The sequence below is a fragment of the Pleurodeles waltl genome, chromosome 6 (assembly GCF_031143425.1).
Source record: "Pleurodeles waltl isolate 20211129_DDA chromosome 6, aPleWal1.hap1.20221129, whole genome shotgun sequence".
NCBI lineage: Eukaryota > Metazoa > Chordata > Amphibia > Caudata > Salamandridae > Pleurodeles > Pleurodeles waltl.
In genome coordinates this window covers 591,459,758-591,487,350 of record NC_090445.1, presented here as the reverse complement: position 1 = coordinate 591,487,350, position 27,593 = coordinate 591,459,758, and the positions used below count along the sequence as shown (strand labels likewise).

At 43.5% G+C, this 27,593-nt stretch overlaps 1 protein-coding gene and 1 long non-coding RNA gene across 2 annotated transcripts in view; one reads left to right on the top strand and one right to left on the bottom strand.

Annotated features, from left to right (window-relative positions):
- The window catches only part of GRM4 (glutamate metabotropic receptor 4), a 970,099-nt gene that overhangs the window by 182,088 nt on the left and 760,418 nt on the right, over positions 1 to 27,593 (bottom strand). Inside the window, exon 7 of the mRNA XM_069238851.1 lies at positions 20,201 to 20,401. Within this exon, the coding sequence (XP_069094952.1) occupies positions 20,201 to 20,401 (201 nt within the window). The remainder of the gene's footprint in view (positions 1 to 20,200; positions 20,402 to 27,593) is intronic.
- The window catches only part of LOC138300025 (uncharacterized), a 169,297-nt gene that overhangs the window by 80,705 nt on the left and 60,999 nt on the right, over positions 1 to 27,593 (top strand). The gene's annotated exons all lie outside the window — the stretch shown is intronic.

The window sequence follows — 27,593 nt, the reverse complement described above, 5'->3', positions numbered from 1 at the left end:
ACCTGTGACTGCTGCCTCTTGCCAGGGAGTGAAAAGGACTGGACCTGCATCTCTTCATCCCAGAACCCAGAGTGACTCCAAAGGCTAGTTGGCTGGCCTCCTGACCTGACATCTCAAGGACAGAAAAGACTTCCAACCACCCTGCTCCTGCACCTGGATTCTGCTCAATGTGTGTCTGCCCTGCCAAGTGGGGTCACTCTAGTCCTGGATCCTTGGAACTGGGCCAGAGATGCTTTGCTCCAGCGGAACTGATGCATCCACTGCTGTGGGAGCAGAACCGACGCATCGCTGCTGGTGCATTGAGAAAAATCGACGCACCGCCTCTATTGCAGTGGTGGGTGGTGAGGTCTGCTCCACTGGCTGAGTTATCAGAGTTTTTGGCACTCCATGCTCGGTTTGGAACGCAGAGTTCAGCCAAAAACTCTGCTAGCCCGGCAGCAGAGCAGAGATCACCGGAGTGCGCACTGGGCCATGCGCAGACAGTCTGCAAATGAACTGTGTGGTCCATAACTGGGCTGCACTTTACACTCAGCCCAAAACAACTTTTTCCCCACTATGATAGGCTTTGCTTTCTTCCTGTCGGCGTGGAGCTACTCTAAGATGCTGCTAAGAAGCTGCACCGGCCCCAGAACCTGGTCCTGGCTTCCTACCTTTTACTATCTCAGCAGCCCGGGAGCAAGGGGACAGCAAGAGGCAGACGCCAGGCTGCTGGCAACAGGGAGCCTCCTGGACCCAAATCACACCCTTGTTTCGCTTTCTCCTCTATGCGCACACGAGGGCCGGCTGTGGGGGTTGACAGTATTTCCATATGAGGGCGGTTTGTGCTTGGAAAAAAATGAAACGTGCAGTCACAGCTACACTGAAAATAACCGGTCTCCTCAGAGTCCCTGGGAAAGGAAATGGTGTTATGGGGTGCGCTGCTGAGGCCAGCAGAGAGAGTGGACACCGGGGGAGCATCAGCTGCTGAGTGGTAGACTGGCAGACCCCCTGACAAAGAGATGTGTATGGCCTGAGAGAGTGCCTTAGAGACCAGTAGCAAGCCAGTATAGGCACTTTGTGAAAATACTCGGCTGCTGGTGGTGAGCTGGTTTGCAGCTGCTAGGTCTATGCCCTAAAGAAAGAGTGGTCTGAGGCTGTGTGTAAGGGCAGAGGAAGAGAGTGTAAATCTGGTGCAAGTTGGAGAAGGGAAGTGTGCAGGTGTAGAGGGTAGCAGGCTCCAGGCAGGTGGGCTGTGTCAGCACAAGAGGCCTGAAAGAGCAGCTTTCACTGCCTATGGCATACTACCCGGGCCCGAATGTGCCCAATCTCAGAAGCGCTAAGCAGGGTCGGCCCGCCCGACCCTGCTTAGTGCTTGTGAGATCGGGCACATTAAGACTAAGGTGGTAGGGCAGGCGGCACTCCACAGCACGCTGACCTCTGTGGAATTCCACAGAGATCTTAGCTGACACCATGGAATTCCGCAGAGTATAACTAAGTGAGCTCCTCCCACCGCTACGCTACTACATGAGTCAGAACCAGCACAACGAGAACCACAATACCAGTGTGCCGTGCATCTCAAAACCGACAGTGCAGCATCCTCACCCCCCGTTGACAGCAGCCTCGATGATGCAACTCCATATCGCAGCATCTGCGCTCATCAGATCCGATGCATTGCTTCCACTGTCCAACATATCCTCAATGATGATGCATTGGGAACTCGCACCGCAGCTTCACCGAACCTCGGAAGTGAAGCAACACCGCTGTTGCATGAAGAAAAGCAACACATCCCTTCTACTGTGTGGTTCGTAACTGATGCATCACTTACAACCCAGATTAGAAGCACTTTGCTTCAGCGGACCCAACTGGGTCTCTGTAGCCAGCCTGCACTCCATTGTGGTTGGCCTGAACTTTTTACTTTGTCCCAGTGTGGTGCGGTCAAATATCCCAAGTTGGAAATTCTTGCTTCTAAGCGTTATCTTACAGTTCAATCTTTGAAAATTCATAACTCAAGCTCTGCTTATTGGATTTGTGTCGTTTTTGGTATGTTTTTATTTATTAAAAGTAGTTCAATTTTTTCGAACTTGGTGTGGGGTCTTTTTGTGTGCTGTTTTCACTGTTTACTGTTTGAAGTGTCACATGAATTCTTTACACATTGCCTTCTGGTTATGCCTGACTGCTCCTTACCAAGCTACCAGGAAGTTGAGCACAGGTTAATTTAGGGTTTACTTGTGCCTTACCGTGACTAGAATTGTGGTTGCTGCTTGACTAGGGCTCACACCCCAGTCAATCAACAACTACATTTCTAACACTGATCTTCATGGCCCAAAGATTTATCCGAGGTGGGGATGAAAGTTCAAATCAGTAGCTCTTAACAGCATTTTTTAAGGAGACAAGCAAATGGCTTGCAATAAACATGACCTGGATCATGATTTCATTGTTTCAATCTCATAATCCCAATGGTTTTCATAAGATCTGTGGCCCCATGTGAAGGATTTTATTTTGTTTTATTTTGTGTTTCAAGAGCCTTAACATTACATTGGTGGGAGTGGCTGATTATCTTTTTGTTGCTTGAGGTGTTCAACATTCGAATGTGGGAGTGCCTACTTATCTTTTTTTTTTTTCTCGATTTGACTCGACATTTGAGTAGTGGGAGTGCCTACTTATTTTACTTATTTGTTTTTTTCTTCAGGTGACTCGATATTGGTTTGGTGACTGCTTCTCTTTTGGGTTTTTTACTTCATGTGATTTGCTTTTGGATTGGTAGCAGTGCATACGTATCTCTCTTTTTTTCTTGAGGTGACTCAATATTGAATTGGTTGGAGTGCTTGCATAAATTGTTTTTGCTAAAGGTGACTTGACATTGGATTGGCATAAGTGTCTTCCCGTGACCTGCGTGCTTGTGTTTGTGTTTTTTTGCGTCATTTCTGAGAGCGAACAGATGTTCTGTTTGTTTCATCCTCTAAAGAGCAAGGTATGTGCTGTTTTTTCAACCTATTAAGGGCTCTATTTTCACCATCCACCAGTGAATAAAGTCTGACTTGTGGACCCGTCTGGATGGAATACTTTGGGCCTGATTTAGATATTGACGGATGGGTTACTCCATCTCAATGGTGACCGATATCCTGTCTGACGAAATCTAAATCCCATAGGAAATACTGGGATTTACTGTTGTGACGGAGTAACCCATATGCCAACATCTAAATCAGGTCCCTTGTGTTTTCCTGAAGACAGTGGTAGCTCTTCCAGTTTTTGGTTTCTCACAAAGTCTCGATAGGTATAGCATTTTCTGTTACGGGTGGTTTGACTGTGTGAGATATCTTGCCACTATCGCCAGGTCAGGCTATGTAGTTTCGGTTACAATGTTTGTACAATGGCAAATAACCATGTTCGTTTATAAACCCCAAATAGGGAAAGGATATATAGCTGTGTGTATGAGCTCTGCAATGCATGTGTATTTCTTTATTTATTAGTATTGATGGTTTCTACTGGCTCATTTCAGCCCCAGAGCAGAGTCGAGGTGAAGCATGGACTTCTGAGCTATGTTATTATTTGTAGAAATGTTTTAAATATTGTATATGCTCTTACATATATTATATATATGTAAAAACATTTGTTTATTACTCTAATGCTACCTGTAGTTACCTCACATCTCTTCAAACACATCATCATAGATTGTATTGTATTTTAGATTGCTGTTGTGGTGCCGCAGAAGTGCGTTAACCAAATAGTAGTTTGCTGCACAGGAGGGGATTGCTTGGCTGAAAGAGTGTAAATTTAAAGTGTGGCCAATGTGGGTGTAATTTTCGCACCGTGCATGATTTGCCTTAGTGGTGCTCCCATCCTGGTCGCTGGGACGGAAGAGAAGTGAGAGACAGAATACGTGTTTACATTAATGTATTACTAAATCTGATTGAGAAGCTATGAATCATAAGTGTGATCTATGTGGGAAGTGTTGTGGTGTTATGTGTGATGAGCAGTCAAATGCACTTTTTGTGTCACTGCAATCGTGCTCCTGTACTTATGCTTGAAGTCGTATGACGTACAGTGGGAAATAGATGTGCTTGAATATTAGCCTAGCAACCTAGTGGAGGTTCATTGTTTTCATTCTTGCATGGGTTTGTGCAGCAAAGGGGCAACCCACAGAAATGTTCTGATAACAAGGCAGCAATGGTAAATTCATAAAAAAGTCCACTCCAGGAGCCATCGAGGGGAGGACGGTAAAAACCCACTGGAATTCAATGGCTACAGGCAGCTAGGTCAACTTTATAGAGGATTCACCAAGAGAGTAGCATCTCACTGCATGCGCTGGAAGCAGACAGCCAAGGGCAAGATGCCTCAGAAACTACCCAGGAGTGACAGAAGAGAAAACTAGGGCCATGTTCTGGCTATGGGCAGCCAGTGGCCATTATCATTATTGGGCAAGAAGGCCTACAAAGAAATGAAACTGATAACCTATGAAAGATAGACACTAACAAACAAATGAGGCAATTACAAATCAAAGAGGCTATGGCTTAATGTCAATTCCTACTTGTCACATTCTGCCAGTTACCATCAACAGTGATAAGCTCCAAGCATATTTTATATTTGCTTGCTATGGTAAAGTCTCTATAAGATTCACACAGGAGAACCAGAGGAGAAACTTGTGGCTTGTACTCATCGCTCTCTGTCACTGTAGTGACAGGTGAGCAGACCATAAGCATGAACGGACTGTAGACAGCCAGGGTATGCGTTTTGCAGTGTCAACCCACGAGTTACTTTGTGTAATAAGCATAGCAAGTACATAGAGTGCCACAGTAATAGTGTTGGTCATATCGTAATGTAGGAATGGAAATTATTTTGTATTTTGTAGGTTAGGTGAAATGCAAGGGGCATTGTTGGACCTCACATCCTTGCTATGGTCTTCCCTTAAACATTTTGCATTCAGCCCTCCTGTTTTGCTGGATGTGTTTTGTTAGCTTTAGTCCTGTGCACTTTACCACTGCTAACCACTGCTAAAGTGCTCATGGTCTCTCCTTCAAACATAGTAAAATCGGCTTACACTTAATTGGCATATTTAATTTAGGTGTAAGTTCTGGTAAATGGTAGTACATGTGTACAGGGCCTTTACATCAAATGCTACTAGTGGACCTGCAGCACCCATTCCAACACCCACTGATTTAGTCTTCTGAAACAATCCTTAAGCCTGACAATGCAGCCTGAAGAGTGTTTTTAAACTGACATTTCACCCTGACAAAATAAACCTTTTGCTAGGCCCAAAGCTTCCTTTTTAAAACATATAAGTCACCCTTAAAGTAGGCCCTATGGGCTCACAGAGCAAGGTAAGTTTTATTTAAAAAGTAGGACATGTGGGTTTAAGTTGTACTTGTGTTAGCAGTGATAAACTCTGAAAGTCGTTTTTCACCCTCATTGACTAACACTGGATTACCGTATTACATTTATTAAGTGATAACTTTGACTTGGAGAAGAGAAAGATAATATTTACACTCAAATTAACTGAAATGTAAAATCCTCTTTAACAGTAAAGTCAGATTTTAAATCATAATTTTGAAAATGCCACTTTTAGGAAGTTGACGTTTTCTTGTTCTAACCATTTGTGCCTTCTGCCACTGTCCTAGGCCACATGAGTGTGAATAGCTCTGCTGTTGGGATTTGTGCATTCCTTCCAGACAGTGGCACAAACAGGATTAGGTGTGGACAGGAAGGGCCATTAGGCCACGATGGTGTGGAGGAGGGAGCTGAACCTAGCCCCACTTACATTTCAAAGGGCATTGTCTTCCACACACACAAAGGAACCTGACACTAGTCTTCTAACCCCTGGACTTCTTGGAAGGAGAAGAGAATACCTTTCTGGAACCAGGAGTGAGGGGTAGTGCAGGGTATCATAGGGAATCCCTCCACTTCTGCAGCTGGCACCAGGTATAAAGCCAGCACCAGAGACACTCTTCAGTACTCTGCTGGACCTGTTAACATTACAGAAGAAGGACTGTCTGGCCCCCCACCAGAGGACTGTCATGCTGCTACCAGAGGATTCCCCTGCTCCTTGAGGCCTGCTGTGCTCTCTGAAAAGAAAGACTGGACCTGCTCTCTTCATCTCAGGGTAACCTGAGTGACAGTTGGCTGACCTCCGGTCCGAGCTACAGCTACAGGGACACTACGAGCTCACTGCATCTGCACAGCTGACCTGCTGCAGTGGACCCACAACTGGACCTGTCTGACCCCTGCTGCCCTGTGCTGGAGTGAGGTCCTGATCCCCAAGAGGTACCACCCCATGGCCTGGACAGTTGGCTAGCATCAGTTGAGCACCTACTTGGAAGAAGTGTGAAATCTTGAAGTTTTGGGCTCTTAGGACCACAAAGGGGAATGTTCGTGCTGATACCCTGCCACCTCCAAGGTGAAGCTCCAGCAAACCTAACTCTTTGTGCAACAGTGACCGCCAGTTACAACTGGCAATACGAGATTTGCCCCTTGCACTGCAGCAACAACAGCTCTCAGTGACCGCCAATGCGAGGCTCCGACAACAGTAGTCTGTGATGCCTGACTGGCTTTTTGCACTACAGCGATGACAGTCCATGCTGCCCAGCCTGCTCTTCATGCTACATTGATGGCCCTCTGTGACACTCTCCATGCTCCTTGCAGCCTCCTCCTCTGCAAACAGAATTCTTCCCACCAGACCTTGGGAAGCCAAGTCTCCCAGTGGTACTGACCTGGAGCCTGTATTCCGCCTGCGCTCCATCGTGGTTGGTTTAAACATGTGACTTTCCCCCAGTCTAGCATGACCAGATGGCCGCTAGTGACGCTTTGTGCTTTTAGGCACTATAGTTACTTAAAACTGTAAATTGTTTATCTCTGGTTTCATTGAGTGGATTTTCATCATTTTGGTATAATTTTAAATATTTAAATTTACTCAGCTTTTTTCAATTGGTTTGGGATTTTTCATGTATTGGGTTTTCATTTTATTGCTGTTTTTGTGCTGCATAAATACTTTACACTGCCTGTAAGGTAAGCCTGAGTGCTTTATGGCAAGCTACCAGAGGGTTAAGCGCAGGTTAATTTAGTCACTTTTGTGGTTCACCATGACCAGGATTATGGTTGTTGTCTAAGTGAGGGCATTCACCCCCCCTCAACCAATAACCTTATTTCTTACAGGCAGTGGTCTAGGGAAGGATCTGTTTAGAAGGAATGTTAAGAGGTAGGGGTTCTGGACGTGGAACAGCATGGGTCCCAGGTGGCACAAACATAGAAGAAGGCTAAGAAAGACACCTTTATCTCTGCTCCCTTTACCTGCATGTCTGGGCTGGATGCTCTTGGAAGGAGGGTTAGGCAGGATTTACATGTCAGTCAATGGGAAGTAATAGAGAGGGTTTGCAAGACAAAGGGTCGAGATCACATTACATAGCATGCCAATTGGGGGGAGGTGGAGAACAGGAAGAGGCTGGACTAACTTGCAGGGAGCCAACAATGTGCTTGCACAGAAGTAAAGACCCTAATCCAGCACCTTCAGCAATTACAGTATAAAATTAGATGATATATTTGGAAAGTAAATAAACAATTGCAGCACAAAGTTTTAAAACTTTTGTTGAGCACAGTTACCATAGCTTATTTGAGAGGAGCTTGCACTTTGTGCCAGATAATCCTGGGTTGGGCTCACAATTACTGGAACATCTCTCTCCTGTGAAGATGGCAAGTGAGGGACATTCTATCTAGGTGAGTTTTTTAAGTGTCATCGTGTCAGATAGCTGACATCACATGACTCAGTGACCAATCAAGTTGCCTTAGTCACTGTGAACATTCTGTGAGTGTAAGGACAGTAACAGGCTTAAAAACACAGATTTGTAACTTGCATGAGGATAACGTCTAGCATGCACACAAACCCACACAACTGCCTGTCTACATCAAAGCACTCGTACCAGCACAGCTGAAATTTGCATACAAGTTGTAATGCCATTGACATGTGTGTCTTAGTGAAGAATACTTTTGATTTTTTGTTTTTGAAAGCAATTCCAGTAGTGATTAAAGTCTCGTGGAGTGGTAGTCTCATGCACTGAGAGGCCACGACGTTTCTGACTTCTCTGAATTGATCCTAATTGATAAAACGATCCAAACATCCCGGAGAGGTTAGCCAGCCAAGTAGAAAAAGACCTGAGAGATGTCCATGTACTGAGACATCATCATGCCACCCTACGTGGTGAAATGTCTGAACTTTCAGATGATGCCTCTGATTCCGGAGTTTTGAGAAGCACGGGTGGACTAACAGAATATCGAAAGAAAGACAGGTGAAATCACAGGTCTTCTTTGTCCATTCAATTTGTCTGAATCCCAAGAATCTCAAAGAAGAAGAGACATTGTCACACAGATACAAGCATCCTTTTACAAATCTTACCTCTTGAATCAGGGTAGGATTAGGTCTCCCTGAAGGTAAGTGCTGTTTATCTTGAAATGTCTGCATACAATCTGTTCATTGAACATTTTCAGGGTGGTGACTAAGTAGAGACTGACTTGATTATTTGTTACTCTAAATATTATCGATCTTTTTAAAGATGGTATTATCCCTAATTTTAGGGCAAATAGGATGTCAAATGGCACTCCAACAAGCTCAGTGAATGGTGGTCTGGTGGAAACCCTGTACAGTTTACATCTCAAGGACTCCGATGAATCTCCTCGACACTGTTGAAAAACAATGAGCTACCATCCATTAAATTGTTTAATTTATAAAAGGAGAGGAACTGGAATTGTACACCATAATGCATGAAGAGTTCAAAATCTCCTGTTCCAAAGGCCTGGGATTCGGTCTTCCAAATTTTGAGCCAGTGAGGAATGTAGGAGGAGGTGGCACATCTTTGGTCCTGGCAGAGATAGGTAGTAAAGCCTCCACACCCAAGTAAGGACCTATGTGAGCCTTGAATCACAGACGGACTTGCAAAAGTGGGGCCTGTGACTGTTACTACTAGCAGTCAGTTCTTAGGGGAGGCCAGCAGGGGAAGGAGGAATCTATCAAGGGCATGGAAATCATGATCACGGCTAATGAGACCGTCAACTGGAAAGACCATTTGCTTAGGGTTTTCTGTGGACTTTACCAAAACGTTATTGCCCTTGGAATAATCTTATGTGGAGCATGGAGAGTTAAGATGCCCTTATTTGGTGGCCTGAGTCTGTGTTTTTCAAATTGTGAGCCAGTGAGGTATTCAGGAGGAAGCACATGTTTGGTCCTAGCAGAACTGAGCAGTAAACCTCTATCCCAAGTCAGAATCTAATTGAGCCTTGAATTATAGATTTACTTGCAAAAGTAGGACCTCAGTCTGTTACTAGTAACAGTCAGGTCTTATGGGAGCCCAGTAAGGAAAAACAGAATCTATCAAGGTTATGGAAATTATGATCACGGCTGATGAGACTGTCAACTGGAAAGGACCGCTGATTAGGGTCTCCTGTCGTCTTACTAAGTTCTGTTCTAGGTATTGTTCAGAAAAATGGTACTGCCCTTGGAAACATTAATGTGTGGAGCACTTCTCCTGCACTTTGGCTGTAGTTCGGATGGGGGTCAAATATGCCACAGCAATTGAAGAAGGAAGACGTGTGTTGAAAAGCACCCTCCTGGCCACCTCTTGGCATAAAGTCCAGAAATTAGGTGTAGAATTCCGAGTTGATGGCAGAAGGGTCTTCAAAACGGTTTTTGCTTTAGCACAACTTGGTTTAACTGGAAGTTTTTTTTATGCTCTGAGACATTAATAAAGATCAAAATACACACACATTTCTGTGTATTGCATCTCGTTGTTTTGCTTTTTTGCTAACAAAAAGTGTAGACCCAAGTATTCCGTTAAAAATGCGATATTTGCAAAGATCACAGCGGAAAGTAAGTGTGTAGGTGGGCATTCTTTGGGCCAGGGATAGGTGCAAGCAGGAGAGCTGCTTATTCCCCTGCATACGGAGCTGCACCTCACCAACTGGTACCACACCATAGTGAAACGGACAATACACTAAAAACAGCGGAGTACCACCCTCGTCATTGTGCAACATGAGGATTCCTTCATCAAGGATGAACGAAGCAAACGCGTTTAGAGTCAGGGAAAAAATGAAGCATCTGGATTTTGAAACCATGCATAACAAACGTGGCACTTTAAACTCATTTTAAATCACTATGGAAATACAAGAAGGAAATACTCCACGTGTAACCATTTAAAAATCAAAGCAAACTTATTCTGCAGTATTTGTTCTACTTATGTAATAAACAGTCTAAGCCATGTTTTTTTTTGTTTTAAAGCACATACATACATACATACCAGTATACATACTCAGGCTTTGGTCAGCTCTGTTCATCGATTGGTCTGTTCAAGTGTCATTCACATTTTGCTTCCACCCATCACAGAATACAGCGTGGGCCAATGGGTCAGGAAACTTCAGCCATTGACTCTCTTCACTCACTAAATGGATTTTACTTGTGCACACCCAGCTAAAATGTAGCCCACATCAGAGATAGGGTTGTTCTGCCAGTCTCTGCTTCCGCTTCAGCTTTAATGGGCTTTTTTACATTTATTTTTGCAATGGGTATTTTGATCTTTACTTTTTTTTTTCAAACAATTCAGTGACACCTTTAGATGGGAGCATTTTTATTTTAAAACTTTTTGTGCCTCCCGTGCATATCTGCACAAAAAAATGCAGGTGTGGAAGATCAGACAGACCTTTTGGCTTGGCCAATTCTTGTTACCGATGTAAAACTATCCAATTACATATGCCAGTGATGCAACTTAAAGAAAGTATTCTTTAGCATTGTTTGTGTAAACTCCTAAAGACATCTGTCACGGTTGAATCGGCCTTTAAAATAACCGTAGTGACTGCACTGTGTGAGAAACCTCCTCTGATCCAATAGATTTGACCAATTTTACACCAGTCTCAAACTTACCCTATCCAGCAAAGTACCAGAAAAACTAATTAACAAACAGCTTCAGGACTCCATTGGGAAACATTGGCAAAGCCATTAGGACTTGCCTATGCAAGAGCTATGGGATTTTACAATGTGTTTTTGCCATGTTGTACACCAGTGAGGCTGCTGTTCAGCATGGCTAAAAGTTAGTGGCGTAGAGGAGAGTAGCATGGAGTGTAGTAGAGTTGAATGGCGAAGAGTAGAGTAGAGTGCTGTAATGCAGAGTGGCAGAGTGGGTCGTGTATTGGAGTGGTGTAGTGTGGAGTCGCGTAGTGTAGCATACATTGGAATGGCATAGAGTAGAGTGGACTGATGTAGAGTGCATTGGCATGGAGTGTTGCAGAATATAGTGGCGTAGAGTGCAGTGGCATTGCGGGCAGTGACATTGAATTCAAAGGCAAAGAATTCAGTCTTGTAGAATGCAGTGGCGTAGATTAAAGTGGTGCATAGTATAGTGCAGTGGCACAGAGTACCGTGGTTCAGGTGCAGTGGCACAGACTAGAGTGGTGCAGAGTGGAGTAGCACAAAATAGAGTGGAATAGAGTTAATTGGCGGAGAATGCAGAGTTGCGAGTAGAGTGTCTGAGTGCAGTGATGCAGAGTACAGTGTGAGTGCAGTAATGCAGAGTAGAGTGCAGTGGTTAAGAGTGGAGTAGAGTGCAGTGGCATAGAGTGGAGTAGAGTGGCATAGAGTACAGTGGTGTAGCGTAGAGTGCAATTGTTTTGCATGGCATAGAGTACCATGGGGTAGAGTAAAGTGCTGTATACTGCAGCTGTATAGAGTGCAGTATTTCTATCCAACACACCAGAAATAACAAAAATGTGCTACATTTGTGTTTCTAATTCTGACATAATTCTGAAATACTTACACAGTTGATTTAAATGTTGTTTTGAGCTAGAAAAAAACTATTTCCTAACCCCAGTATCCAGCAAGATTGGCACATATATCCTCTTGCTTTGGAGTCAGAGAAAGAAAGGTAAATAAGCACATTCGGAATACAGGCCTGGCATTTGACCTCGGTCTTTGAATTCACAGCACATGTGACGAGATATGAACACGATTTACAGGCCTGTTTACTGAAAGGGAGCACTTGGAAGGCTACAGTAAATAGGGTTAGACAAGTGAAGGTATGAACTCAAGCTGGACAGCCTAAAAAAATGGAAAGTCAGCAAATGGAAAGCAAGAAAATGTCAGTTTGCAAATCACAAAGCCAATGACATGCAACAGGCAGAATGCATTCCTAGGTCAGCTTACTGAATGTCCCCAAGATGTATTTAGCAACCACACAGCTGCACTTTCTTGTAGGCTGTGAACTAAAAAGACACTCCTATATGCATACCAGTTGGAGTTCAGATTAGCACATGCCAGGAAGAGAGTGCACAGCCATCTCTTGGACAGCATGAGAGTGAGGTGAATGGCGGCAGTGTGTGAGCACTTATACTGCTGCCTTTTTGAACGTTTAGTGTACTGTCCACCTGTTGCTCTTGTCCCTGGACAGGTTGTGAGCCTACAAGTGGCTCCTACACACTGTGAACATGAATTGCACACAGAGGAGACTGCAAGGAGAGTGTGGTTAGGCTACTGGTGGACAGTAGATGTCCTGCAAAACACATTTTTCAAAAAATGCTTTTACCTTTCAATGTGCTCGTAAAGAGGAACGGGGCCACCTACAGTGAGGAGGTCCTAGACAAAAAGACACTGGCCTCAAAGTCTTTTGCCAGTTTGCCCTAATGGCTAGTCCGCTGCATCTCCTGCTCTGTGGATTTGAGGGCTATCAGATTAAAGATGCTGTCCTGATATAGGTGTCTCCCGTCATTTCTATCTGGGAGATCACACTACTGCCATTCTCCTTTATACCCCAAGAAATGACCGACAGTCACAAAGCTTCACCTTTCCCCCTCCTTATTTATTTATACATTAACCCACTCATGAGCCTCAAGTGCCCATGGAATGTCCTTTGCCAGGTGAGCTAAAGATACCCAGCTTATGCTAATTGTTACTGCCCACTCCTCTGAAGGTAAACATCCATTCTCCGGCCCACTGGACACTGGACAGGCCCAAACTAGCTAAACCTGATTCCACGTGAAACTGATAATGGTAAGCATGTCTCAGCATCACTCCGACAGGATAAAATGTGGCCCCACAAGACGGATCCATGCCCACTTCCACTCACAAAAGTAAACAAAGCTATACAAATGATAGACTTCCAGTTGGTATAGGGCCCACAAATGTCAAATTTAATCGTTATTTTTAATTCTGAAAAGTATAATATTTTTAAAATTTCAAAGTTTCTTCCACAGAGTAGAGGCACTGGCACTGCCAGGGTAGGATTATACCAACAGTACCTATCGAGGCACACCTAAATAGCTCCTAGACACATTACAATGCCCACTAAATGCCACTGATCAGGCGTTCCTGTGCAATGTCTAAGAAGTGGTCGAAAGGGTGAAATTAAAACCACTGCGCATGACCCAGAAGTGAGGGACAGAGGGAGACTGAAAGAGTTTGCTGTTGCCTCTGAGAGAGGATAGGGCACCTGGATAGAGGATGCTATCTTTGGGAAGAGTGTTAGCATGCAGCATCGACTTGCAATGGGAGCCTTTTTCGTCAACTTAGTCTTGGTCCGATGCCTCCAGCAACAGTAAGACTCGAGTCACAACTGACAACAGAATCAGAAAAGTAGAGTAAGGCTGCGCTTTGGCATATGTGTGCGTTCATTTTTTTATTTATTTTTTTAATTAAAGTTAGTACATATAGCTGATGCTTCTTAAAAGGAAGACCTACATCTGTGTTCCCTCTCCAAATGGGCTTTAATTTGGGCCGGGTCCTGCTGGTGCTCACCATCAGCAGTTCTAAAAGCAGGTGCTGAGACGGGTGGCTATCGGGCTCTCCATTATTCCCTCACTCTTAGGATGAACCAAAAAAATCTTAGCTTGGCAGCAGTACCGCCCTTTACTGCTTTTGTCATAGTTATTTCACAGTCTAATCATCTCAGAACTGAAGCATTTCCAATGTTACATACAACAAATACATTGTTGTACTTGTTTATCTTATGCACCTAACAACTACTGACAAAGCACACAGTCTTGGCTTGTTTTAGGCGTAAGAGATGCAACGACAGAAAGAAACAGCAAAATACCATTTGGGCGGCAGGCTATTCTAAGCACAGATTCTAAGCTTGAAGTGCTTTGAACCGTGCCCTTAATTATACAGGCACCCCCTTGGCACGCCCAGTTTTTTCACCCCCCTTAAAGCCCTGCTCTTCATCCAGTACCTCACAGCTCTGGGGGTCAAGACATTTGCAGATCGCAGGTTTCCGCTTCGCTCCTCGGAGTCCTGGTATATCACATTTTGAATTAAATCGATGAGGACCAGGGCTGAGTGGAACTGATGAAAAAAACTGCGGCCATTCCCCCATTCCACAAGCAGCATATTCGGCTGAACGCCCCTTTTTTATAATGTTCGGAATATTCATTTCGGAAACTCTACTTATATAACGCACAAGGCTGCACTCGCACCAATAAATACTTAATTTGCTGTCCTTTCCACCTCGGTGGAATAGCATCAGCAGAATCAGCATTTTTCCGCACAGTATGCAAAATATTGAGGAACCCCCCCCCCCCCCCCCCCCCTTCTGCTTCCATGTGGAAAATGTCACCCACATCTATTCATGGACAAACAAACCAGGGATCGCGGCTGGTTTATGTGTGTAATGAAGATGCCATCGATCTATCTAAAAAGGTCATTTGTTACCCAGAAGTAGTAATCCACGTCTTGAATAAAGTTGCATCCTATGTCCACAGTCACCTTTCAGAGAGGTCACCTCTTTGGTAAACAGCACTCCCTTGCGCAGAAGTCAGGTTCTGCTGCTTTATGCTCTGGTGGGCCGGTTTTTACTGCGGGATTTATCTGATATTATCACAAGCATTGCCCACAGCAAGCATAGATGTATGTAGAGCCCCATAACTTGCAAACAAACTATGCAGCGGGTCTTTGCATGTCCAATCTGCCCTGGTTTTCAACTGTGGGCCTCCTTTTAGCTATTGATTCTCTAATGGAGGCCACTTTTAAAGTGGTGTCAAGACCTATTTCTATCCCTGTCCGACCTTGGACGTATGCAAGCTGTCAGTACAGGCCAGAGCATCAGAGACCTGGTTACCAGAGAAGTTACTCTTCCCCTACCCATATGATTACAGAAAGAAAGAGCTTTCGCTGCCAGAGGTTGTCATGCAATTTAATCTTCAGTAGCCAAGCAACAGGTCCACTTAGTAATTGCTGTGATGTAGCGGTGGATAAGCTGCAGGAAGGGCAAGCAAGCCTCAAGCCTGAGGACTACCTTTGGCTCAGATCAGGGTCCTGTTGGAACCTCAAGCCCATAACGAGCCGAGCTTTCGTGTTGCTTCTGCCTCCCACCCTCGCACTACCCTATTGCACAGAGAGGTAAAAGCAAAGTATTTAGGTTTGAAATAAAAATGAGATACGAATACCCATTTAGTGGCTGATTCATACAAAGTGAAACAAGAAAACCTGTATTAGTTGTGGCTTCCACGCTTAACCAAATTGGGTGATCTTTGGCAAATATTTCATTTTATCGATCTTCCTTCTTCACTATTGCATATGAAAGCACCTTGAAAGACAAGAGTTCAGAATTCCAGCTTTATAAAAACATGTTGTGTTTAACCTATTGTGTTTAATTTAGACTATAATATTGCTCTGTCTATTAAAATCTGGCCTCATACAGTGTTCACATGACAACAGTATTCCCTTGTATTTCATTAATGGGACAGTTGCCAGGGTGGTATTTGTGAGGATTGGGTGTACAATATGGTATTGCTGGGAAGCCTTACCATGCAGTACACTCACAAATACCGCCTTGGATCCAGTCAGGTACATTTACTTAACTCAACCCTAGGTAGCTGTGGCTTTGAGCAGTAAGGCTTAGTAAAGGAACAAGAGAATAAAAAAGTCAAACAGGAAAGAAACAACACCAGTTTTTAAAAATAGGGCAGGTGTTCATACATTTTTAGAGACCTTAATCATCAAAATCCACCAGAGGATTCTGGAGATACAGATTTTAGAAATAATAAATAACTTTTATATAAACCGCAAACAAGCATTGGCCAACAGAAAGTTTAGAAACTTTTGAAAAGTTTATAAAAGTTAGTTTGACAACTCCAGCCCGCGTTGTGTGACCAAATCCAACAGGACAGAGGTCTAAGGGGACAGAAGGATACTTTGGACAGCTACCTGGCCACCAGAGAGTTTTTAGAGCAAGATCCAAACTTTATAGGATGACCGCCATAGATGAGAATGGATTGGTCCTGATGCTAAGGAATGCAGGCTCAAAGATACTCCTGATGCCGTACAGTCGATGGAGCTGAAGTCGGGTTGAGTCCTCAGTCCACCAGTGAGTAGGGGGCGTCTCTGTCCACGGATCTCAGGGTCCCACAAAGTCCTCTTTGCAGGGTTACAACGGCTGCTGATGCAAACCTTGCCTTTTTGCAACACAGTGGTCACAGTGAAAATCTTTGGTGGAGGCTGGTGTCCCTCTTGAAAAACTAATTTGGTCATAACCAACAGCCACGGGTTCAGCAGACACAGGTGCACCTTTTGGCTATCCCCGAATTGTCCTTTGGGGTGCCCATCATCTGGTATTAGCAAAACATTTGTGGTGGCTACCAGAGATGTGACGGGCTCTTTCAGCTTTAATGTCCCCACTGACATTCCAGGAGGTCAGCCAACTGGCTCTTTGAGTCTCTGCTTCCAGCTATCCCAGATTGTCACATTTTAGCACACTTCAAGATGGCATAAGCCTTAGTCGGACATTATGGAGCAAGGTAGCCCCCATAAAGGTGTGACTACCTGAGGTCAACACGCACATGGTAAAACCAGTTTGGGGGAAAGATTCCCCTCTCTGGCCAGGTCTCCATGCTGTCTACAGGAACAAAAGGCATCCTGCTCAGGGGTGTTGGGCCAGGCGGCTTCCTCTTTGAAGCACGCCTCTGGGCTAACCTCGCTGCTGTGGCACTGCCTTTGTTTCTGAGTCTGGGAGTCGTTCACATGTCTCCCCAGGCGGTCAGAAAGCTGTCTGTCTGTGTATGCCTTTATGAGGCCACTGAATGAGCAGGACACAGAGTGGCAACTTTCTAAAAGTTGCCTACCTTTAAGAGGGACACTACTTTCGACCTGGGTTTAAGGTTGCATTTAATGCCACAATTAATTTGATACCTTACACGACTGAATTTGGTAGTCACAGTCAAAAGTTAGCCGGGTTGGGATGCTGCCAGGTAACTCTGTATTGGCCAATGGGGCAACCAATTTTCAATTTTACCCACAGCAAAATGACAATGTGGAAGTGTTGCTGCTAAGACATAGTGCAAAACATATGTTTTACTTAGCAAAAAAAAGCTCCCTGCCATAGGACTCTATAGGCCTTCCTTAGGGGAGACTTACATATAATATTAAGAGGAAGTGTGGCTTTGCAGTTGGTTTAAATGACAATGTCGAACTGTCAGTGTAAACATTGTCCTTCCAGTCTGCAGAGGCTGGCTGAGAACCATTGTGTACATTGTCACACGAAGGATGGCACAAACAGTGCTGCAGCCCTGATTAGATACTCTGTTTTACATACCCTGGGTACCACATACTAGATACCTATAAGTAAGCCAGGCCTTGCCAACTCAGTGTATCCAATCCAACATACAATTTGTATGAGGTTAAAATACTGGCAATGAGGTCTGGTTAGCAGGCCTCAGTTCACTCCCAGAGTCGAAAAACCAGCAGCATCAGCTCAAAAATGTGGGAGTAAACATGCAAAAAGAGGAGTGGTTTAATGTCAACACTTCCACATTTAAAAAAACAAAACGTTTTTTGTAAATTTTGAAGAGAATTCATCATATTTTATGTGATATTTGTTATATGATTTATATGGCAGACATGTTTTGGTCTCGGCTCATGCACAGGCTCTAAGAGCCAAGCCAGACCCATGGATCAGCTCTGGCTTGGCTCCCCCTTTTAATTTGTTGGCTCGTTCACCTCTACTGGGATCACAGTGATTCGGTCCAGCTCCAAAGGAAGCCAAGGAGTGAACAACCTGCCATAGAGGCACTTATTTATACTGACCCTTCTGACTGTCTCTCTTCAGATGGAGGCAATATGCCCTTGGTTTCAGTCTGAATACACAACAACCACTGGCAAAGAACAAAAAAAAGTCTCACCTTTTGGCCCAGATAAGTCTTTGAGCCCAGGTAAGCCCACAATAAGTCTTTTGCAACCAGATAGCTCCACTGTTTAGTGGGCTCTACCTAAACAATTAGGATTCTGCCATAAGGCAGCTCCTCTTTGTCTACATTGGTATTTTGCCCTACACATAAGAATGCTGTTGCAGGTTAGAGTATACTAAGAACCTTGGTAAGAGCAATGCACACAATGACGTCTCAAATGGCTACGAGTAGCACCTGTTAGTGTTTATTAGATCAGGAAATAATCTCTGTTTGTATACTACAGGAAGAATCCAGAAAGGGTGTGGATCCTGACACCATTGTGTGCTGACCCTCTACGAAGCACATCTTTCTTCTACCAGATACCACACAAATTGTATGATGGTCCACCAGATTCTGTCTCTAACGGTGATGCAGATGGAAAGCAGGTTCTTTAATTTCCCATACTAGCTGATGACCTCTCTGTGCCTTGTACTCTTTAAAGGATGCATAGTTTGTATCCCCTACATGCACCAAAATATTGATGGACATGCTGAGAAGTGTGTGTCAATATCCCTCTCACATCAGAGGCCAATGTACTGATCAAGAGTCAAGAGCAGCTTGTCACATAGTTTATCAATTGATGTAGGATCTATCTAGGAGCATCAAGCTCTAGGTCTCATGTAAACACCAGAACGTCTCATTTTTCAGATACTGGCTTGCAAACTATCTGAATGGTTGACAACTACTTTCCACTTCCTATTGTTACTGCTGTGGAATATCTCTTTTCTAAAACACATTGTTATCACATATTCTCCTGGAGATTAGAGTAAACAATTGCCTAATATGCCATTTTAAGAATTCTGAGATGAACACATATTAAGAGGCCAGCCATCTGTCTGGAATGTTTTAGGGAACCTTGACCACATTAAAGAAACCTGATCCTGTGGGGAGATGGAGAATGGAAGCAGATCAAGTAGTGCAACTAGAGGAAATAAATGAAAGTGGAAACATTTCAAGGGAAGTAGAGCAACAGAAGGGTTAAAGAAAAGAGATAAAAACACTGGAACTGATTGAAAAAGAGAGTCAGGGTACAAGAAAAGAGGAATGGAGGCAGAAGAGGAGATGAGAACTAGAAAGAAATCAAAGCTGCCAGTGAAAGAAGAGGAGGAGACACAGACGGTGTGGATGAGTATAGAGACAAAAGTCAGTGGAAGGAGGGTAGCACGCAGAGCAATGCTTGGAGGTGGAGTGCCGGTGGGTTAGAACAGAAGGAATGAGGTGGGATAGAGACAATTGAGAAAGATGTTCGGAAGTGGGATTAGGAGAAAGACATTGGGTGTGTGGCCGGAAGTAAGCCACTTGTGCGGATAGGAATGCACAAAAAAGGAGCAGATTGAAGGAGTGAAACAAACAATGTATTTGGAGTATAGAATTGAAACACAGGTGGTGTGGAGAGAAGTAATTTGGGGAGTGGTGGCAATGAGACAAAACCTGAAGTGTGAGCACAAACAATGTAATTTCCTATATAATTTTTGCCTGTAGTTACAACTTGGCTGGCAATTCCGGTTTGGGCGTAAACTCCTTTTTTTGCTCGAAATTGTATCATGGGTTGAGTGCCAACTGTGCCCTCCAGAGTTGTGGCTGTAAGAACCTGCTGCACACCAGGGAGACAACTAGAGCATAATATTTTTGGTGCACTCAGAATGCAATTTTGATATTATCCCTCATTCAGAGGATTGTTACTCGAAATCAGATGCAGATTGCACGTTCCCTTATTACGTAATACTGCTGATGGAAACTGGCTACATGTGACTGCATGCCCCTTGTAATCTGGACCTTTGTGGTTCCTCTGTGAATAGACTGTGGGGAGGCTCATAGGTTAAGAGCACCTTTCAGTTTCGTATCTGGCTTTCACATTGGCCATCTTACCCACACCCACATGTCAGATCTAGACATGTGGGACATGTTCAGAGCAGGTCTTTGGCTTGAGGATCTTGGAGAATGTTTCAATAGGTTCACAGTGCCTGAAAAACCAAGTGACGTTCATGGCATGTTTATCATTGCCTAAATCGAGGATCGTGAGAACATTGTCCTGATGGCCCACCTGAGAAGTTGACGGTCCGGATGTACTTAAGCAGCTCAACGCCATCCACTGGATCCATCCTGGAGCAGAGCCCAACCTTCCCTGGACACAACTGCTTGTGCATGTTATGCAGTGCATGAGCCATTGCATAGACAGCATCAATGACAAACTGCACCTTCCCCTCCTGCTCATATGTGGAGTCTTGTCCAATGCGCTCACGGTCTGAGAAAAGAGACACAAAGAAAAAGGAGATAAAATCCTCATGTTCACCGTACAAGGCAAATGTACACAACTGTCTTCTGGGCCTTACTAATGGAAATGACTTTCTCCATGCTCAGCCCAACTTCACCATTCCTCTGACTCACCATACTTAGTGCTATTGAAGTAATCAACACAGCCAACCCACGTACAAAAATCCTGCACAATGGTGTTCTGCAGCTCCATTACAACCCTCATTCCTACACCATTCTTCACAGCTTGTCCACCGTCAGCGTGCCTGCACCTTTCCATACTGATTCTTCACATTGAGCATTCCCGCTTCACGTCATGTTGCTCCATTTATCTTCTCTACTCTAAAAGCCTTACCACCTCCCTTGCCTTCAGCAGTTCCTCACCATTACAAGGCATTTTTTGAAGTTATATTTTAGTGCATCAATAACAATGAGAAGAATGCATTTTCTACACTCACTGATACATGTATAAACTGTTGTAGTATTCTTGCTTTTATAAAAACATTTTTATAATGTTTAGAAGTGTGTTTTATGATGTATGTTGGACAGGCCATATTTTAGTGCAAACACGGCACCCACCATCTCTCCTCGCAAACTCTGCAGCACACAGTCAAGCAAAAATGTATTGGTTTATTTCCACTGTTATTGGTATTCTTCTCTTGATTAACTTTTCCTTATTCCGCCACAATTTTTAACAATCCCAGGTCTTTCTGCAAGTTCACTGTGCTCCATTCTTTCACATAACAAAGTTTATGTTTTATGTACCTAGTTATTTTCTAGCATCTCCAGGCGACATTAATATAGAGGGTGATGAATAATTATTCATGGAGTATGTTAGAGCTTAGGTATTAAGGCAATGTGACGTTTATTTTTCATGTGCTCTGACTGGCTGATGAAATGATACATTTACTCAGACTGTGGTCTCTGTATTTCCATTTGCAAAAAATAAGATATAAAAGCCCTCAATGTTGGGGATGAGCTGCAGATTTTCTGAATGCTACTAGGGATGCTGTGCATGTGTCTATTGACTTTGCTGCCCACTTGGGATTTTTGCATACTGTGTATAAGTCATACCTCTGCTTTTGAGAGCCATTAATTTTAATTCTGTAATAAAACTTTTAGCTTTCATTGATCTGGACACAATTATTGAGTGGGCCTCACCATTTACTTAATGATTTGTATTTCTGATTGTGATGACTGGGGAGGCGGCTCAAAGCAGGGGTACATTGCCTCATATAAATTGAGACTTAACACAGTCTCCGATACAGTGAAATGTGGGAGATCTGTTTGAGGTAAATTTTGCAGTGTGAAGATTTTTTTAACCATTTTACTCCCACACCATTCTGCACTTCATCGCCACAGGTCCTCCAGCACCATTTCCAGAAGTTCACTCATTATCATTAAAGTACATGTTTCTATATTCTCCCCAAATTTAGCACTGTTGCGCCATTCCGGCTTCCTGACCATAAGAATAGTTAGAGGCAATAGGGTCAGCAGAACGGGCAGGCATAACTCGCGTAATCCACTGTAGTCTAATCACACAGAAATACCAGCCAATTTGCAAGATTACGGGAAGGTATGCGAGAAGAGTAATTTTGCATTTAGCGCTATTTATTTAGAGCAGAAATGCCTCCACACGTCCAAATGGGCATGAGAATGCATTTTATGCTAAGAAATAGTGCTAAATGCAATAGAAAACAAATATGGGATGTGATTAGCCACCTGTGCACACTAAATGTGCTCTTGGGGTTTGCTTAGTGCAAAATGCATCCTTGAGTCCAAAATGGACGCAGGAATACATTTTGCACTAAGAAATAGTGCTAAGTGCAGTAGAACATGAATAGCAAATGTGATTGGCCACTCCCTCTTGTTAGATGTGCTCTCACTGTAGGCTCACCCCGCCAAATTCCTTATAATTACACGAGCAGGAGTAATTGCTTAATTAGCAGAAGTTCAGCATCAAAGAGTAACATGGTATCACCAAAATTACTCTGATTACTCCAGTGTAATTGAAATTACACCTACGCCTAATCAGCATCTCACCCACACTAGTCTGCTCAGTTATATAGCAGTCAGCAGAACTACAATATTTTCTTAGAGTTTGTTGGCTAGGGAATGCATCTATGTTCGCAGCAGAAGATTAATTTACACACTAACTGGACACGCAGGGTCCTATAGCTACCCTTCAGTCACTATATTAAGAGGCCCAGGCCCACAGCTCTACATGGAACATAGTAAGGGTACAGGATACAGTGCAACACGCATCCAGCCCTTCAAGGGTACAGGATACAGTGCAACACGCATCCAGCCCTTCAAATGAATGAAATTTTGTTGTATTTAAAATTATAATGATTTTTGTTTACAGCAATCAGGGCCCTCTGGAACGCAACACGAGCCCAATCCACAAAACAACATGCATGGATTTCAGTAGAAATATATATACACAGCACTTGTGAGGTATAATACTCAAAGAATGCTTAGAATATTATGTTAGACCCAGAATCCTTCTTCAGCAGCACTCAACAGGATCCTGACATAGGACACATGGGCAGTTGGGGGGAATTTACAATAGGTCCAAAACAAGCAGGTAAACAAATCTAAAATGGCACAAATCACTTGCAGAACATCTCAGTGTAATAATAAAAAACATAAAGCACACTCTCTGCAAATGCAAAATGGGGACCTATTGCACTGGACTTTAGGGCAATCAGACAATGCCTAAACGGCGGGTCTGACAGTAAGAGTGCATGTTATTTCTTGGCTGTTTGTGGGCCAGTTTTGTTGCCTAATGAGTCATTTTTAACTGTTAATTTTTCTGATATTACCATAAACATTGCCCGCAGCAAGAACAAATGCCTCCAGTCATCTGCACATTGCAAAACACCTGTAGAGCATGCTGGCATTCCATGGTAAAATACATTATTTGAAAAGCAGAGCATGAGGGGGCTTAAGGGAGAATGGGAAGGGACAGCCGTGTGGATTGTAAGGGTTACTAAAAAACAATGGCCCACATTTATGAAAAAGTGGCGCCTCAGCTATGATGCGCTAGTTTTTCTGCACCCATGGCACTAGTTAGCACAATAGCGTCAACATTTTTGACGCTATTGTGGAGCTTTGCTACACTAGCGTCAAAAAATGTTATGCTCGTGTAGCAAAGTGCAAGGAGACCCATAGGTTTTTATCTGTTAAATTTCACTGCCCCATTTTTGTGGGCCTTCTAGCCCCAGAACGCCCCACTTGCATACATTGTGACTGGTGCAGGCATAATGTGGCGCAAGGGGATACAAAGTGGCACAATGCATGCAGGGAAAAGGCCACCTTAGCGCCGCCTTAGCATCAGAAAACTACACTAAGGTGTCGCAATGGGCTCTTAAATATGCCCCAATATGTTGTAAAACTGAACTGTTTTAAGAATTTCAAAACGGAGAGGAGGGATAGAGTACGTGTGTATGTTTTTACCTGTGTGTGCATGTAAAAATCCTAGGTGAAAGCCAACAGACACCTCACCATACCCGACTGAAGGCACCTCTGCCCAACATTTTACAAGATAATGGATTTATTATGGGGTTATAACACCCCAGTCACCCCTTCTGAAGCTACACCCCTGCTGACTGCTCAGCCCTATTTTCTGTCCCAGTCCGACCCTGCATACAGACTGGCTGACATCAAAACAAAAGACTGAGGTAAGAATCTGCCAGCAGTTTGCACTGTAAGAAGCTTCACTTCAATTCATTTACAATTTATGAAGCATTCGGACACTTCGTGGAGAAGCTTGATGCGGTGAGGCACCTAAAAAATCAGGAAGTAGAAAAAAGATAAGACAACCAACACTTAAAACACTTAAACCAAACAATAAAGTTTTCAGGGCCTGTTTAAAAGAAAGGTGATTCTGCAGTGTGCACAGGGACGTCATCCGGCATCAAAGGGCATAAGTATCTGATGGAGCGACCCCCAGAGAGGTTCTACTTGGGCCACGGAGCAGGCACAAGAAGTCGACTGTTAGAGTGAAGAGCTATCACACTGTAGTACCTAGAAGATCTGCCTGTAAGACCAGAGAACAAGCTGTGCATCATGTGTAGAATCAAGAGACACTTTCTTCTATAAGGTTCGACTTAGAAATACATTTGAGACACTTACAGTGGGGAAACGTAAGCCTTTGGTAGTAAACCTGAAGGAGGCCTGCCAGAAACATTGGGGAGACCAGTAAACTATCTCTATATGTGTCACAAAGAAGAGGCTAAGGGCCTTATTTGGAGTTTGGTGGACGGGATACAGATGTCCTTTCCGCTGTATTACATGTGCATTTAAGCCAACGGCACTTGTAAAATGGAAGAACGCACATCTTTACATTTTGATGGAGTACTCCTTCTGTCAACATCTAAATGAGACAGACTCCATCTGTCAACATCTAAATAGGATTATGTGTGGGTCGGAATTACAAGTTGGGTGATATTTAATGCATCCAGTTATCACTCAGTGAGTCAAATACCTCACTCTTCACTGAATTTCATCAAGTCAAACTTGCAAGAATTTTGTAGGGGAAAGAATACAGTATTTACTTAGGCCTGGGCAGAATTTCAATTATGCGGGAGTAACCTGGGTAATTTTGGCAATTCTGTGTTACTCTTTGGATCAGATTTACTGCTAAAATGCAATTACGCCCTCTTGCATAATCAAGAGTAACATGGAGCAAAAAATCACCCCACTAGAGTACATTTAGTAAAAGGTGAGCAGCTGCTTGCACTGCTGTTTATGTTCTGTTGCATTTAGCACTATTTCTTAATTCAAAATGCATCCTCTCATGCATTCTGGTGTGAGGGTACATTTTGTGCTAAGGAAATAGAACTAAATAAAGGGAAAATCCTACCCCATGTGCACACTGAGCAAGTGCGAGCGGCTGATCTTGACTGCTTATCATGTTCTGTTGCATTTAGTGCTATTTCTTAGCACAAATGCCCCCTCGTGTCCATTTTGTATGCAAGGGGGGTTTTTACGCTCAGAAAATATTGAGATGTGCAGAATAACTCCTCCTGTGCAATTATGCATAATCTCACATAATTTAGGGGTCCTTCCATATGATTATGCTACAGTGAATTACTCGAGTTATGGTCACAGCTATATTTACCATACTATGCAGTTTTTGGTGCATTAAGCATAAAAAATCAACATGTTGTTCTGCAAAAAGTCATGATACGTGCTATTTATTGCATCCGCTAAATAATGAACAATGCAATATCATTAGTAATCAGGTGAGATAAATAGCATGTTCATTCTGACGAACTTGAAATGAGAGCTCCAGTGTGAAAATGATGGACTTTCCAATGACCCAGAAACTGCAGAAGAAATTGAAATATTAATTTTATTTTTATGTGTTAAGCTTGGAAACACTTGTTTGTCTTGTCATGCCAATCAAGAGCTTTGCATTGTATTGTGGTAACAGACGCTTCTCGCTTCAATATCTGTCCAATAAGCACACATTCCAGCAGAATGTGCTCATAAAGTATGAACTAGCTCCTTTTTAGAGTTCTACATTATAAATTACATAGCAGAGAGGCAACTTTAACGTTTATTCCATAACTCTGTGGCCATCTCCGATGTCTGATCACATCTGGGGCAATTGTCAAAGTCTGTCAGCTTTTGTCACCATTAAATGTGCATGCGTTTGGCTCAAGTAATAAAAAATAAAAAAAGAGGGGCAAGCGTATTGTCCCATGAAGGCAGGACCACGTGCTGCAACATTATAGACGTACACTTACTCATTTAAGGTGAGTACAGTAATTCTGAGTCAGTGTGACACCAGAATTATGACATTGAGGCTTTAGTATGTTCATAGACATATCCAAAGGATATAGGAATACTGAACAGATGCCAAGATTCCCAAAACGTACCCCAGCTGTAATCCACATTGAGAAGTAACCAGCAGGTCTTCACTGAGAAGATCTGTAAAGCATTCTAGAGAGGGTCCCTGCTGCCTACACAAGGAAAGACCCTACGTAATAAGATGCGATGATCGAAGGATTAATCTTCAGCACAAGCATACTCTCAGATCTGTAAGCCACCTGGAGGATCTCAAGTGTCCATGGTAAGCCATCTTTGCATGAGTGTTTGGCCCTCGTAATTGGCTTCTGAGTGATCCCTTGTACCAATTCAAAAGTACAACATATCAAACAGAATTATGTGATAGTGAAATTATTTGTCCTGCTCCCAGGTTTTTGGGGCATAGTTAACACCTGATGGGATTCAACGGGTAGATCAGAGCTGAGATCGTAGGTCATCCATGGGCGCAGCTATCAATGATGTAGCCGGGGCAGCGGCACTGGGGCCGAAAGGTGAAAGGAGCTTCAGAGCGCTCTGAAGCAGTTGCAGACTATTAAACAGGCTGTCCATTCCCCTCACAAAGTGTTTATGCTGCCCCCCTTGGCTGTCTCTGTGTTGACACTTCCTGGGGGCAGGCGGAAGAGCGAGACCGAGGCAGGCCCCAACCCAGGGAAGATGCAATAGGGAGCATTCGCAGTCTGTACACTGCGCTCATTATGGGAAAGGCATTTGAGGAGAAAGAAAAGGAAGAGAATGAAAAGAGATGAAAGAAAATGCGACAAAGGCGTTAGAGGAAGAAAATGAGAAGGACGGCAGTGGAGGGAAGGAAAAGGAGCATGGCAGGCAGGAGGAAAACAACTGATACAAAAAGAAGGAGGCCGGGGGAAAGAGGAGGGCAATTAGACATGTGACAGAAAAGTGAGGGATGAGACCTGATGGAGGGAGAAAAAAAAGGGATTATGATGGAAGAGCACAGATGGGCAGTTAGGTAAGAAATAGAGAAGAGAAAGAGAGATATAATGAGAGTTAGAAAAGGAGAAAAACCTAAGAAGAACCAGGAAAATAGAAGGGTAGCAAAGGGAGTGTGAAGAACGGAGAGAGGAGAAAAGACTGGAAGGATAGAACATTTTGAAAAAAACAGTTAGGCAACGAGAAGGAGGGATAGTGAGATTTTGAGGTGAAAAACAAGGGAGAAAAAAGAATTGACTGTGGAGAGAGAAATGGAAGGCTGCAATGGAGAAGGTAGAGGGAACGAGAAAATAAAGGTGGATGACCATACAAAAGTAAAAATGACAAGGACATTGTACACGTGTGCAATCATTTAATTAATTATTAATTAAAAATAAATTACCAAATATTCTAGTTTA